Source organism: Chenopodium quinoa, unplaced genomic scaffold, assembly GCF_001683475.1.
Source record: "Chenopodium quinoa cultivar QQ74 unplaced genomic scaffold, ASM168347v1, whole genome shotgun sequence".
Taxonomy (NCBI): domain Eukaryota; kingdom Viridiplantae; phylum Streptophyta; class Magnoliopsida; order Caryophyllales; family Amaranthaceae; genus Chenopodium; species Chenopodium quinoa.
Window position 1 is genome coordinate 1,445,600 of NW_018743510.1, and position 15,497 is coordinate 1,461,096.

The 15,497-nt window shown below is 35.6% G+C and overlaps 1 protein-coding gene across 1 annotated transcript; it reads right to left on the reverse strand.

The window, feature by feature from the left end:
- Positions 1 to 815: 815 nt before the first annotated feature.
- On the reverse strand, positions 816 to 15,067 carry LOC110739684. Its single transcript, XM_021920139.1, has 8 exons — positions 14,684 to 15,067; positions 4,786 to 5,352; positions 4,647 to 4,701; positions 4,339 to 4,557; positions 4,154 to 4,246; positions 3,878 to 3,987; positions 3,310 to 3,765; positions 816 to 1,256 (listed from the first exon to the last, which is right to left on the reverse strand). Exons 2-8 carry the CDS (start codon positions 5,346 to 5,348, stop codon positions 1,241 to 1,243), a joined length of 1,512 nt encoding a protein of 503 aa, XP_021775831.1. The 5' UTR covers positions 5,349 to 5,352; positions 14,684 to 15,067; the 3' UTR covers positions 816 to 1,240.
- Between the last annotated feature and the right edge of the window lie 430 nt (positions 15,068 to 15,497).

The following is a 15,497-nucleotide window of genomic DNA, read 5'->3' on the forward strand; positions in this document are numbered from 1 at the left end:
CCCTACAGTCTTCGGATGTGAACAGCATGTTTGGCACCGGAGACTAAGGTGCTCGGAACTCAGCATTATGTACTTAATGGGTCAAGCCCCTCAAGCGGCGTTTCAGCGTATTCCGAGAAACACCCCCGAAAATAGTGAGAATGTCAAGGTTTTCCCTGTCATTCTGCTTGTCCTTTTTCCGGAGAAAGTCCAAATCCTGCCAAGAATCTCTCTCGGCTTTCTTCTCTTCGCGGCGCTCCGCGACGTAGTTTTTTAAGTAGCCTTTTTGGACCAAATCCTCAATCTGGTCTTTCAGCTAGAGGTAGTCCTCGGTGTGGTGTCCAGGGGATTTTTGGAACTCGCACCATTGGTCCTTCCCCTTTTTCTAATGCCATGATGGAAGTGGCCTCGACTTCTTGAATCTCCCCTCATCCTTGGTCGTGCTGAAAATTTTAGCACGTGGAAGAGCAAGGGGAGTGTAAGACTCAGACCTCCCCGTGGAAGGTTCTGAAGCTTCACTACAAGAAATTCGACTTTGAGCAACCACTAAACTCGAAGCCCAAAACCAGTATTTCGTCGCCCAAACCCTTGGGAAACGAAATGGGTCTAGACATGGGTCCGAAGCCCTAAGGTCGAAGCCCATTACATATTGGGCGACGAATTTTTATTTCGTTGCACAAAGGTTACTTTGTGCAACGAACAAGTTAGTTGCCTATGATCTGTTCATTTCGTCGCCCATAATATTTTGGGCGACGACCAAGTTCGTTGCCCTATATTTGATACTTTGGGCGACAAATTATTTTCGTTGCCCATAATATTTTGGGCAACGAAATTAATCGACGCCCATCTTTGCCCCAATGGCCCAATATGCGTTATGTCGTTGCCCATAGTACTTTGTGCAACAAAGTTACTCGTTGTCCATATTTGTCGGTATCGATCATATGCTTTTTAATAGGGTCGAGTGTTTTTATTATTTTCTTACTATGGGTAGTACAACCTATTAAAAAACAAATAAATCTGAAAATGAATTCAAATACCAAACATTTTGAATAATTATTATATGAAATAGTTTAATTTATAAAAACATATTAAGAAAATGTGTAAATTATAAGATAATCCCACTTTGTCAACAAGGTACATGATCCTTTAAAAATTAAATAAAATAACACTAATTACAAACTTAATTACATCGACCCCTTCTCAACGCTGCTCATATATACCACCTTCAATAGTTGCGATCATCCATCTTTCGAATTCATTGCTAGCCCATGTTATTCCTATGTAAGTGAAACATAAGTTAGTAACATCAAAATAATTATTGAAAGCATCCGATATTTTAGTATATAAATCATGCAATCATTTTCACAAAAATATATACTAGTTATTTTCACCTTGCGAATGAGGATATATCAAAGGGGATGCAAGAAGAATTTACATTTCCTTTCAAAAAAATAATATACCTTTGTCCTACAAAATTTGAGACTCAACATACCTCAGAAAAATTCATTCCAAATGATAAAGCATACCTCACGAAAATTCATTGATGATGAACACGGGCCTCCACCCAATGCTTGCCTAAAAAATCCACAAGCTTTTTTCCTGAATCTAGAATTCGACACTCAAAATGTATACTACTAAGTTGCCACAGGATCAGTTATAGGTTTGGTTATGTTATCAGGCTCTAGGTCAAGCTTTTTGACCTGAGCCAGACCAACGCACAATAGATATTGACTAGTTATATCAGGTTTTTAAAACCGGTCTATATTCAGATGAAGCTATAAATTTTGTGACTGGCTCGGAATTAAGCTTGGTAAAGAAGCTAATATGCATATGCCCAAAGATCCCAATAATAGAAATCAGATTTAAAACCATTTATCCCTACATCACACAACAATATCTTTGAACTGAAAGGGTATTTTATCAGTACTCTAACACCAGAAAGCTTGCACAAACAACGACCAGAAACCAAATCTGATGTTTGGTACAAACGCCCAGACAAATCAATCCCAACTCTAAACACATGGCACATTAACAAATTAATCTTGTTAATTACCACAGCAGCAACCCTAATAACAAATGATAAGGAAAAGAATGCTAAACTATGCCAAGTTTCTACATAAATAAAAAAAAGCAAGTACTGAAATGAAAAGTGTTATGCTAAACTATACTATGCTAAATTTTGCCAGAGCTTTATTTTTCGGAAGGGAAAGGGGATAGCATATGTACTTCATCGAAGGGGAGAGTCACAAGTTCCTGCTTCAATTGTTTATTCAATTTCTAGGAGAAGAATATGATAGCACAATCAGAAAAGTAATAGTTCGTATTGCAAAATACACATCGACCTATAAAAAACTCTTTTTTATGTCAACTAATAATTATCCTTCTTTCTGAACAAGAGTTGTCTTATGTTATTGAACATACGTTAAGTGAATCAATGGAGTTTAACATTACTAACAAGCCTCATGTGTCTAAGATCGATAAGATTATCATACATAGTACTAATTGATTAGAATTTACACTGTAATTGTAAAATGGCAATAAATTACACGGGAATAACTTCATCTTCCGCCAGTATAGCTTGTAAGTTACCAAATCTGATGTTTCTAAAACTTCCTATGAAAATACAAGTAATGCAAAACCAAAGTTGCAGATAGAGGAACACAAAGGCGAGAGGGGATTCTGCATACTCAGCCGACAACTTAAAATACATATAGTCGGCTGAGCAGAGGAGTCATCTATTAACTCTACTCTTTCACAGGTTCATATAATAGCTCCATGCACTTATCTCCAGTTAAAGTTGTGGTGATAGTCAGGACAATGAGATGAACACAGTCGTGGTAAGGAAAAATAAAGGACGATAAAATATGAAGCAGAATCAACCAGCAGTGCTTCTCAATGTCCTAATGATAGTAGGCTTGTAAAGGTCGAAAAGAGGCAACAAAAGAAAAGAAGGAAAAGTTCGAGGTTTAAGGATAAGACACGTGCTATGCTAAAAAGGATGTAAGAAAGAACCCAATGCTACAGAAACAGTCAGGCTCTACAGAGGAGAGTGATGGGGATGATGATAGACACCTAGACATAGTATACAAGGACTAGGTCCAATTCCAAGAAAGAGTCAGATCTTGGAGACATTATATTTTACATGTTTATAGAAGTGAATTATATTTGACTGCATACTCCATCCAACTATTCAGTATGCTTGCTTCATAAACTTCATAAAAAGCTAATAGACACTACCAAGAACCATAACAGCAACAACACGCAACAACATATTTTTTTTATAATAACTAAAAATATATATCTCAAATAGAAGATGAGTAAGTGTCATACCTAAGTTGCTCAAACATTTTCATCATATCATCTCTGAGCTTCTTTTCACGTTTCTGAGCTTCTATGTTGATTCTAGATACGGTCGCTTTAAGCTCATCATTTGATGCTATAAGCTCTTCATTTGAGGTTCTAAGCTCTTCATTAGATTCCTTCAGGGATTCAATCTGAGATACAAGTACACCCTCACGTGTTGCGGCATCCTCTTTTAATTGTTGAATCTCAGCTGATAATTTCACTCTAACTTCATTAGTTTCTCCTTCAACTCTTCTTTTCTTAGGTGGACGAGCTCCAGGACCAAGTCCCTTGACATATCCAGACTTTGGTTTGAAAACCTCCATGTATGCTGCTTTGACACTTAGTGTATCTTCACCATGCTCTTTCACTTCTTTTTCATGAAGGTTTCTAAGCGCTTCATAGTCTTTTTCAGCATTAGGTTCAAATCCCTTGTCTTTATGCCTAGCATATTAATTCAAGCACAAGAATAAACAACTCAATTCAATGATTTATAAAATTTAAAAAACTTATATAAAAAAATACTAAAAAAAACCACCAAGGGACTATTGATTACTTTTTAGTTTTCTCAAATAAGGTGATGTACAGAGGATCCTGTTGAGTTTCAAGTGGATTATCTGATGATCCTTCATGTTCTTGACTACCTTGAGTTTGTTGCACATTCATCTGCATTTATGATAAGCAATGCCAAATTATACAATGAAATGTGATCAGTGCTCAAATAATAGTTACAGTCCAAAAGCTAGCAGAACTAATCTACCATGAAATTATTCATTTGCACCACTTTAAACAAATTATTATATAAATCATTGTAAAAATATAAAAGCCGTACCAATTCATGGAAAATTCTTGCGGTAGACCTTGCACCATTTGCAGGAGTTTCAGTTTGCTTAAGCTTATTATCCGTGTTAACTTTACTAATACGCTACAAGCCATAAAAAAACAAGGCACTATCAGATTATCATAATATAAATTCAACTAATGGTCAGGTAAAAAAAGAGTCAAATGGAATTTTACCTTTTGCTTTTCATCATTCCAATACTCACATACTAGCCATGTCCATTGGTTAGCATCAATATTATCTGGTCTGCTATTTATAGCATCTGCAATAGACTTGTTTCTAAAGTATTTCTCTTTAAGCCTAAATCTCCAATGTTTATACAACATGGAGCACTGAAAGCTCAACGCATCAGTAACATCAGCACCAGCAACTTTATCAGGTAAATCATATTTAGCCTGCCAACGTAAATCATAATAAATATGCATCCATATATGCTAAACACATTCAGACATTTTTCATGGTCTCAAATACTTCCAAAACTTACTCGAATCTTTTTATACAGCCTCTCTTTTGCACCTGAATCCATTTTAGTCCAATTCCTGTCATAAATAAAGTACATTTAGAGTCATGAAAATTAACTTTAGCAGCATATATTCAAAAAACTTGTAAGTTAAAGCACATACAATGACTTGAGGGGACAAAATTCTTTCACCCAATTGCTACAATCACATATGAATTCATCTGCCTTTTCACCAACCACCCGTCGAAGCTCATCCATGAAATTTATTTTAATCTTTTCTTCAGAATTAGGATTCCACATCTTAGTAACATATTTCTTACCCCTAGTTGGCCCACGCCTCTTACGATCAGGAAACTTTAGTCGATGTTCAGCTTGTTCAAGCCTTCGTTTCTCCCGGTATGTCAATCTTTGCTCTCTGGACTGATCACTAGTTGATGCTTCTGCATCATGCTGCTGCTCCTGATTCGGTTGTTGTTGCTGCCCCACAATCTGCTGTTGTTGCTGCTGATGCACATTCTGCTGTTGTTGCTGCTGGACAGTTTGTTGTTGCTGCCCCACAATCTGCTGTTGTTGTTGCTGGACAGTTTCTTGTTGCTGTTCTGCATTTTGTTGTTGTTGCTGCTTTGTATTCTGTTGTTGCACATTGTGCACATGTTGCCTTGTACTTGACGCTTGCCTTGTCTTAGGCAACTGTGATGCATCCCGCTGCACTTGCTCAATTGCCATTTTCCTATAGCAATTTCTTGTGCATAATATTAGTGATATTCAAATAAGTATAAAAGCAGCATAAAATTATGAAAAACTAAACTCCATCAAATCCAATCTATGTAAAGAAACATATAAATGAAAAGACTTACTCAACAAATTAGCAGTTGCATTGCAATGGAGGGAAGACCCCAAACAAGAGAGAACAAAACAAGAAAAGCAAACAAATTGAAAAAAGAAAGCTGCTACAAAACAAAGAAACTAACACAAAGAACAGACTAAAACAAAGACTAGAGCTAGTTTATGTCAAGTGATTAACTTGTCACCATATTAGCTGAAAACCACTAATGCATAAAAATAGTTTTGCAAATTACTAACTAAGAGCAACAAAGATTTGATTATAGATTGTAGTAGCGCCTAAATTGCAACATTCTCCGCGGATGTTGGGTAACTGCAATTATACCAATACAATATATTTATTAATGTAGAAAAAATGATTTAAGTGACTCATTTACTTCATTTTAGTTTAGAAAACATCAATTACCAGAAACTAAGAAGGGGAATCTGTAGAACTATCGCTGTCAGATTCTATATCCTCAAGATTCTCATCTATCTCATGCACGCTAGAGCTTGTATCAAGATCGTCTTCATCATCCTCTTCACTTTCCTCTTCTTGCTCATCGTCATTATCCGTGTCAACAATGTTATTAGTACATTCTAAGATGACCTCTGCATCAACCAACTCTGGTTCAACATCATCTCTTACCATATTGATTTCCTCATCACTAAGTGCAGTGAACTCTTCAAGGTTAGTTGCTCCTTCTTCCACAATATTCCATAGATCTTCATTTTGTTCAGCGTCTTCATCATTAGGGAAATCAAAAAAGTTACGTGGCTTAACTTTAATTACATATTTCCAATGTCGCTCATCATGAGAAGAGATAAAGAAAACTTGTTCAATCTGAAAGGCTAATGCAAAAGGTTCATTTGTTTGCAATGTACGAGAAACATTGACAAGCGTAGACCCAAATTTATCCTTTTTAATCCCTCTTTCGTCGCTGAATACATCAAACCACTTACACCTAAACAATACCACCTTAGGACTTGTTCGGTTTTCTAAGGCATCATACTCCAGAACAATAACTTCATCTAAAGTCCCGTAAAAGTCCTTCCCTCCACTCTCTGCATCCCCTAATACAACAACGCCACTATTTTGAGTTTTTCGATGTCTTTGACGCTTTTTAGTGTGAAATCTAAACCCATTAATAACATATCCATCAAAATTTACAAGACGCTTCATTGGCCCTCGTGCCAAGCACAATAATTCTTCTGTAACTCGTTCATCCTTATCTTCCCAAGTTGTATAATCTAATTATTTTCAATATAAATACAAATAAAAAATGAATATATGTGCAGAATTTAATGTATTTATGTGTGTATATATATATATATATATATATATAGGAATAAAGCACTATCTTACTCTATTCTCAAACCACTTGCAGAATTCAACATCTCGATGGCCTATGTCATTCTCATACTCACTACGAACAAAAAAAAAATGTTTAGCAACATTTAGTCCGTATAATCGTATAATAATATAATTATAATTTTATATACTTACTCAAAAAAAGGTTGTGCTTCTTCACAATTCTGCAAAACATACAATTGAGCTTTTCTCCAATCTTCAATACTCAATTGCTTTAAATTTGGCTTCCCCAATGTCTTGCCGGTGTTATAAAACACCGAAAGACTATGAAGTTGTGGATAGTTCATATCCTCATTTCGATCTAAACGATTGAATTGTGTCTCAATCTTAGAGAGATATCTAGCACAAAATACTAGTAATTCCTTCTGAATATACCCTTCGGCAATTGAACCTTCAGGATGCGCTTTGTTCCGTACAAATGATTTAAATGTCCGCATTGCTCTAATAATAAAGACTAGAATAAGTGTAATAAAATTCACTTTATTTTTAGATATTTAGACATACAATAAATTAAACTTACCTTTCAAATCGATACATCCAGCGATAATGCACAGGTCCAGCCAATTTTGCTTCTGTAGCTAAGTGTATGGGAAGATGAATCATCACATCAAAGAAAGCCGGAACAAAGATACGTTCTAGCTTACATAATGTGATTGCTATATTTGCTTCCATTCGTTCCAAGTCGGCTACTTTTAAGGTCTTAGCGCAAAGCTGCTTAAAAAACAAACTAAGCTCTCTTAAAGGTTCTAAAACTTTTTCATCTAAGACACCTTGAAAGGTCGGGGTAAGCAAATCTTGCATGAAAACATGAAAATCATGAGTTTTCATTCCTATGATTTTTCCATCTTGCAAAGAAGCACATCGAGAAATGTTAGATGATTAACCATCGGGGAATGCTAATTTCGATAAAAATGTGACAATTTTCCTCCTTTCATGTAAGGTCAAGTTGAAAGGGGCTCGCGGTATTTGATACTTGTCCCTTACTTTCTTCGGTCGAAGATCATCGTGCATTTTCATGGCTTCTAAATCCAACCGAGCATTTACAGAGTCTTTGTTCTTTCCAGGTAAGTCAAGCAATGTGCCTAATATATTTTCACAAACGTTTTTTTCCACATGCATCACATCCAAATTGTGTCGAACTAACAGATGTCTCCAATAAGGCAATTGAAAAAAAACGCTAATCTTTTTCCACTGGTGAACCAGTGGCGGAGCCAGGATTTTCAACTTGGGGGGACAAAATGCTTAACTTACGAAAAGCTTAACAAAAAAAAAAAACTCACACACAAATTGGTTAATACTTAATATTAAATTTTCAAAATACAAATATATACTTAGTCATACAATTCAAAATGATGAAAAAAATTACATAAACATTACATTAAAATTACAAGTTCATTCTTCGAGTCTTCATACTTTGAAATCGATCAATAATCTTTTCGTCGGAAACTTGTAAGAAGACATCCTTCTCAATAAAAGTGACCAAACAATCATTCATAAGTTGATCACCCATGCTATTTCGCAACTTGTTTTTGACACATGTCATTGCAGAAAACACTCTTTCAACACTTGCCGTGGCAACGGGAAGAATCAACATCAACTTGATAAGCAAATGAATAAGAGGAAAAGTCTTATGCTTATTGGTTTTAACAAGCATCATAGAAAGAGAATTAAGGTCATTTAAACCTTGAAATCTTTCATCATTTAGCATATTCTCCATGAATACATCAAGTTGATATTCAAGAGCCATCAAATCAAAGCTTGAAAATTCTTCGGGATAAAAAGAGGCAAGTTTAAGTACCTTATCTTTATCAAAGGATGAGAAGTTATCTTTAGGACTTAAACAAGCCATACATAATAGTAACTCCATATTCCTCTCATTAAATCGTTCATCAAGTTCTTGAAGATGCAAATCAATTAGTCTTAAGAAAATTCCAACCCGAAAATGATGTTCATTTGTTGCTTCTTCAACAAAACGTCTTGATCTTCCATGAGGAACATAAAGAGAATCCATAGTGGGAATAACAACACCATGTTTAGTGCAAAATGAAGTTACCTTGTTTAAGAGAGTATCCCATCCTCGCTCCCTCATTTTTTGCAACACCGTTTTTGTATAAGTGACAAGTTCCATGGCATTTACAATATCTTGCTCCTTTCTTTGCAAAGCAACACACAAATCATTAGTGTATCCAAAAATAGTCAACATCAAGTGAGCAACAAAAATAAAGTCAAATGACTCTAATTGTCCTAAAACAATTTGAGCTTTGAACTTATCTTCCGATGCACCATGCTTCCCAATTTGTACAAGCACCTTAATAATTGTAGGAAATAAGAGGATGACATTTAAAAGTGACTTGTAATGAGAACTCCAACGAGTATCCCCGGGCCTACTCAAACCAAGTTCTTGATTTAAACCCGATCCACTCACAATATCCCCAACATCCAAGGCTCGAGCAACTTCTTGAGCTTGATCTTGACGAATCATTTCTCTTCTCTTGCAAGAAACTCCAACCACATTCAACAAATTTCCAAGTATCTCGAAAAGCCAACCACAACTATCATTCTTTTTAGCAACGACAACTAATGTTAGTTGAAGTTGATGAGCAAAACAATGTATATAGTAGGCACTTGGAGTATCATTCATAATCAAAGTCTTAAGGCCATTTATTTCACCCTTCATGTTGCTAGCTCCATCATACCCTTGCCCTCTTATCATAGATGGGCTCAATGAATGTTCAACAAGTAAAGACATGATTGCATCTTTAAGAGTTAAAGCGGTAGTATTAGCAACATGAACAATGCCTAAAAATCGCTCCATTACCTTTCCACTATCTCTATCAACAAAACGCAAAACAAGAGCTAGTTGTTCTTTTTGGGACACATCACTTGACTCATCGGCCAATATAGCAAAGTAATCATCACCAACTTCTTCTATTATGCACCTAGTTGTTTCTTTGGCACAACAGTTAATAATGTCCTTTTGAATAGGAGGGGAAGTCATTTGACAATTTTTAGGTGCATTTTCAAGAGTATGTATCCTTACTTCCTCAACCTTTTCTCCTAACCACTTCAAAAGCTCAAGGAAATTACCCCTATTATATGACTCCCCACTTTCATCATGTCCACGAAATGCCAAACCTTGCCCCAAAAGAAATCTTAAACAAGATAAAGATGCTTTCAAGCGGATAAAATATTCACTTTTAATCACATCACTTGCATTGTCAATCACATTCAAGATTGATTTCTTTTTTTCATCTCTTAAATTCACATATTTCTCATAAGCAAGATTATGAGCACTTTTAATTCCACCAACATGCTTCTCAAATCTTTCCGGTTTATTCCATGCCCTAAACCCTCCATCAACAAATGCATCACCCCCCGGTTTAATACCCACTTCATTCTTGAACAAGTAACATACAAAACAAAATGCAGCATCTTTTTCAATACTATATTCAAGCCAATCCCATTTGTTGAACCAATGAACACTAAAGCGACGCAAACCAGACACTTGTCTTGTAGGGAAGTCATGAGTTTTTGGTTGGCAAGGTTTTTTAAGAATATAACCCCTCCTAACAGCATTTCGTTCATTTGCGGGGTAATCCATAATGTTTATTCTTTTTCCCGGATCATGAGGAAGAAGTTCAACATCATACACCAAATCTTCCTCTAATGGTACATTACTATTACTTGAACCACCCATTTCCATACTATTTTCTTGACTTTGAGGGGAGCTAAATGAAGGTGAGTTATTGGACTCATTTTCATTGGACTCATTTTCATTGAGTTTCGTTCTTTTAAACAAGAATTGTCGAAGATCGGGTTGTTTAGTTGCCTTTGATTTGTTTGAATTTGGTGAATCGTTTGACATTTCCTAATTAAATCGAAAATTATATATCAATTTCCACAAGACCACAATCCACATCATTACATAATAACAAAACCTAAGAGGCTAAGATTTTAAATTTCTAATTCAACTACACATTTCAATAATTTACAATAATTAATAAATTTAAATTCACATTTCACAAAAACAACCAAAAACTCTAACAGGGGAAACAATCAAACAAATATAAATCAATAATCATTTATCAATTCAAATTATTCAATAATCAATACCCACAAGGCCACAAATGACAAATTCACAATAAAAATATAAACAATTAAACATTTAAACAAGTAATAAAAATATGAAATTCAGAATTTCAGATTTACTGTAAATTTAAACAATTAAACATTTAAACAACAAAACAAGTAATCAATTATTCAATTAATCATACATTCATTGATTCATACCTCCATTGAAATGCATATGACGAATAGACGAAGTGTCGAAGTCACGCTGTGGTCGCTGTCACGAAGTCACGATTCACGAAGGACGAAGGCTCAAGGGCTGAAGGGCGGCTGACGGCTGTTGAACCTCGTCACTGCTGCGAACTGCCGGCGAACGGTGGACGCGTCACGGCGAGCCGGCTAGGCGATTGACGAACATACGAAGTCACGAACACACGAAGTCACGAACTCACGAAGGACGAAGGCTCAAGGGCGGCTGTTGAACCTCGTCACTGCTGCGAAGTGCGAACTGCCGGCGAACAGACGAAGACTGCCGGCGAACGGACGAAGGCGAGGGCGAATCGAAGAGAGAGAAATTGAAAATTGAAAAACTTAGGGTTTGGCTTTGGCTGGCTGGAAAATGTCGCAACGCAAAGGATTGTAAATCTGTAATTGCATTTTTATTTTTTATTTTATTTTTTTTTTTTTTTAAATTTTTTTTTTTTTTAATTTTTTTTTTTGAAAATGGGGGGACAAGTGTCCCCACTCGTCCCCTTCTAGCTCCGCCCCTGTGGTGAACAATATATCTTTCCCCTCTTTTTCGTTTCCCTTTATTATCTTTACCAAATTCCACATTAGGGTATCCATGTAGCTGCTCCAAAGCATCATTCCCTGATAATGGATTAGGTGGTGCGTGCCTTTCAACTTTCTTATTAAAGAACCTCTTATTAAGTCTCCACTTATGATCTGGTTCTAAAAAAACACGATGACACATATAACACCATTTGTGGCCATGTTTCAACCATTCGGAATTTGTGTCTTTGTGGCAATTAGGGCAAGCCTTCGCCCCTTTAGTGCTCCAGCCAGACAAATTGGCATATGCTGGGAAATCACTAATTGTCCACATTAACACTGCTCGCATATTAAATGTCTCCTTACTATGGGCATCAAAGGTTTGTACCCCACTCTCCCATAATTCCTTCAACTCATCTATCAAAGGTTGCAAAAAAACATCTATGTCATTACCAGGAGATTTAGGGCCGGGAATTAATAATGACAACATCATGTTGTCACTTTTCATGCACATCCAAGGAGGTAAATTATAAGGTACTAACATAACAGGCCATATGCTATATCTACTACTCATGTTCGCCCCGGGATTGAACCCATCACTAGCTAAAGCCAAGCGTACATTACGTGCATCTGCAGCAAATTCGGGATATAGCTCATCTAAAGACTTCCACGATTTTGAATCTCTTGGGTGTCTCATAATACTGTCGTCATCATCACCAGCATGTCCTTTATTATGCCACCGCATGTGCATTGCGAGCTTGGAGCACATGAACATCCTTTGGAGCCTTGGAATAAGTGGAAAATGGCGCAAGACTAATTGAGGTACTCGTGTTTTTCTATGGACACCCTCATCTTCATCGTCTGAATTCTCATCATCTTGAGAAATATCCTGCTTCCATCGAGGTGCTGAACACTTAGGACATTTAACTTCATTTGCAAACTCCTTTCTAAATAAAACACAATGGTTGACGCATGCATCAATCTTAACATAATCTAACCCTAGCGCTTTAGTATATTTTTTTGCGTCATAAGAGCTTGAAGGCAAATTGTTATCATAGTTAAACGCCCTATGCAATGCATTCAATAACATTGAGAAAGAATTATCACTCCACTTGTTGCTAACTTTAATGTGCAACAATGACATAATAAACTCCAATCTCTTAAATGTTTTACATCCTGGATACAAGTCAGCCTCCATATCCTCCACTAATTTTTGGAGCAACATAGGAGTTTCACTAGTGCCACTACTTGATCCTATATATGTGGTTCTTTCATTTTCATTGATTGATGTAGAGTTTATAGAATTCCACGCGCTTGTTGCATCGAAAACAAATGGAGCCATGTCATCAAAAGGACGATCCTCACTCTCATTATCTGAAACCTCTGCTACATACCCTTGATCTTTATTTTTATCAATTTGCTCTACACTTTCTCCGTGACTCAACCATGGGTTGTAACTACGATCAATGCCATATACTAGCAAGTGACATAGCATATTTTTACGAGTTTGTGACATAACCAATCTACAGTTAAGACAAGGACATTTCAACATTGTTTCGCCACTTATTCCCCTAAAAGCAAACCGTAGAAATTCATTAACACCCGCTATGTACTCCTTTTTTTGTCTATCCTTTACACCATTATGATTCATCCAACTTCGATCCATATTCATTCTTACAAACAATAATTAAAAAAAAAAACATTAGCGACAAAAAATGATCACATTAGATAGTTTAGCTATTAACCGTGTGAACAAGAAAATCTTACATCATTAGATTCATCACAAAAACAAACATACCAACACAAGTGATGAAAAATTTGGAGGTTTTAATTTTTTATATAATAGGAACTTCAAGTTAAACTTGAAACTTTATTACTTGCATTATTTATATTGGTCTGTTAAAGTTTAGACTTTAGACTAACTAATATTAAATCTTATGGAATGATGTCGTGCCAATTTAATTGTTTCTTAAGACATTTCTAATTGAATATTATAAATTTGGTTTAGTGCCTAGTATAAAGATATTTGAATTAAAGGGAAATATATCTTTTGAACCCTTTAGATGTAACATACCTAATTATCAATGCAAATATTAATATGGTTATTATGTTATAGTTATAACTTTTTTTTGACACAAAGTTATAGTTTTAACTGGAATGAGATTGTATAGTGAAAGAATTATGGGGAATCTTTCCTTCCTCAATTCATTAAGCATCCTTGGCTTATATACAAGATTACAAGCGTGAAGTTAGGCAGAGTATACAAACTGATTAGCTAGGAATTAGCTAGAGTATACAAACTGATTAGCTCTAATTAAGGGATACATCTAAAGCTAATTATACTCCTAACATATATAACAAATATACAAAGTCAGAATATATCCCAATATATTCTAACATATAGTTTAAAGATTCTTAACAGGCAGCAGCTCAATATTTAGGCAAAGACAGCTCAATTACATCAATCTCATTCCATTTTTAAGTATCAAAAGATTGTGCAGGTAGTCAAGTTATCCATCTTTTCTTTTAATACTTTAAATTAGACCCACTTTATGAGAAAAATCCCAAGATATGTCCAACAGAATGAATATTATCAATGCAAATATTAATCTGATTATGTAAATTACATGTAATGATCATTTTAAGTATTGCCTAGATATAAAGTATAATCAATCAACTAAAATTGCAAGAAATTCTCAATGAAAATCACAATAAAATTGTAAATAAAACAACAATACAATTTGCTACAAAATTATCAAGAAACTAAACATATCTGAACCAAAAACACATAATCGCAACAAAATTGAAAGAGAATAAACAACGAACCAAAACCATTGTTAACATGATTCATTGATTAATCAATCGACTTTTATAAAAACGCTCAAATTTCCTATAATTCGACAAATAAAATGGGATTTCTACCTTGCATGTTAAATCAATCGACTCACATAGCAGATTATATCAATTCAAAGACCAAATTTCACCCAGAAATGTTAAAAAAAAAACCGAATTTGTAGATGAGAATTACCTGAATAGATACTCTTTAGATGCGAGTGTAGTGTAAGATATTGTGTGCCGCGTCGGAGAGAACCAGACTAGATCGGAGCGGCCACCGAAAAAACCTGATTTGAGGAGAAGATTATGCAATTAGAGGTAGAGTACGAGGGTTTCGTTTTAGGGAGAAGATTGAATTAGAGGTGAGGTGGGAGTTGAATACCTGATTAATTAAGAGTAGTTCATTTTTTTTTTTTGAATAGAATTAAGAGTTCATTAGTTTGGGAAAAACCGCGAGAGAACTCTATACTAATTTGTGAACGTGGGAAATTACAAAATAAAAATTAAAATTTCCGCCTTATTTTTAAGTTTTGGGCGACTGTATAATTAAATTAATTTGTCGTTTTATTAAATTTGGGCAACGAAAAAAAAATTGGTAGCCCATATATATATACTCGTGGCACAAAAGTCATATTGGGCTACGGCATTGTATTTCGTCGCCTAAAATATAGATTTGGGCAACGAAATTGGATTAGAAGCCCATATTAACATTTTTGTGCAACGACAACATATTTCGTTGCCCATACTAATGAAGTTCGTCGCCCAAACCCGTTTTTCTTGTAGTGCTTTTTCCTTCCCTTTCCTCGGCCCCTGGCCTTCGGACAGTTGTCCCTTAGCTTTCTCAACCCTGGGTTGTGACTAAGATTTTGTCTTGTTCCATTCTTCGGCTCGGATGAACTTATCCGAGGCGTCCAAAGCTTCCTCCAAGGTCTGCGGGGGATGCATGACCATGAAGTCAAGGAACATTCCAGCTTATAAGCCATTTCGTAGTGCGAATACGGCAAGGC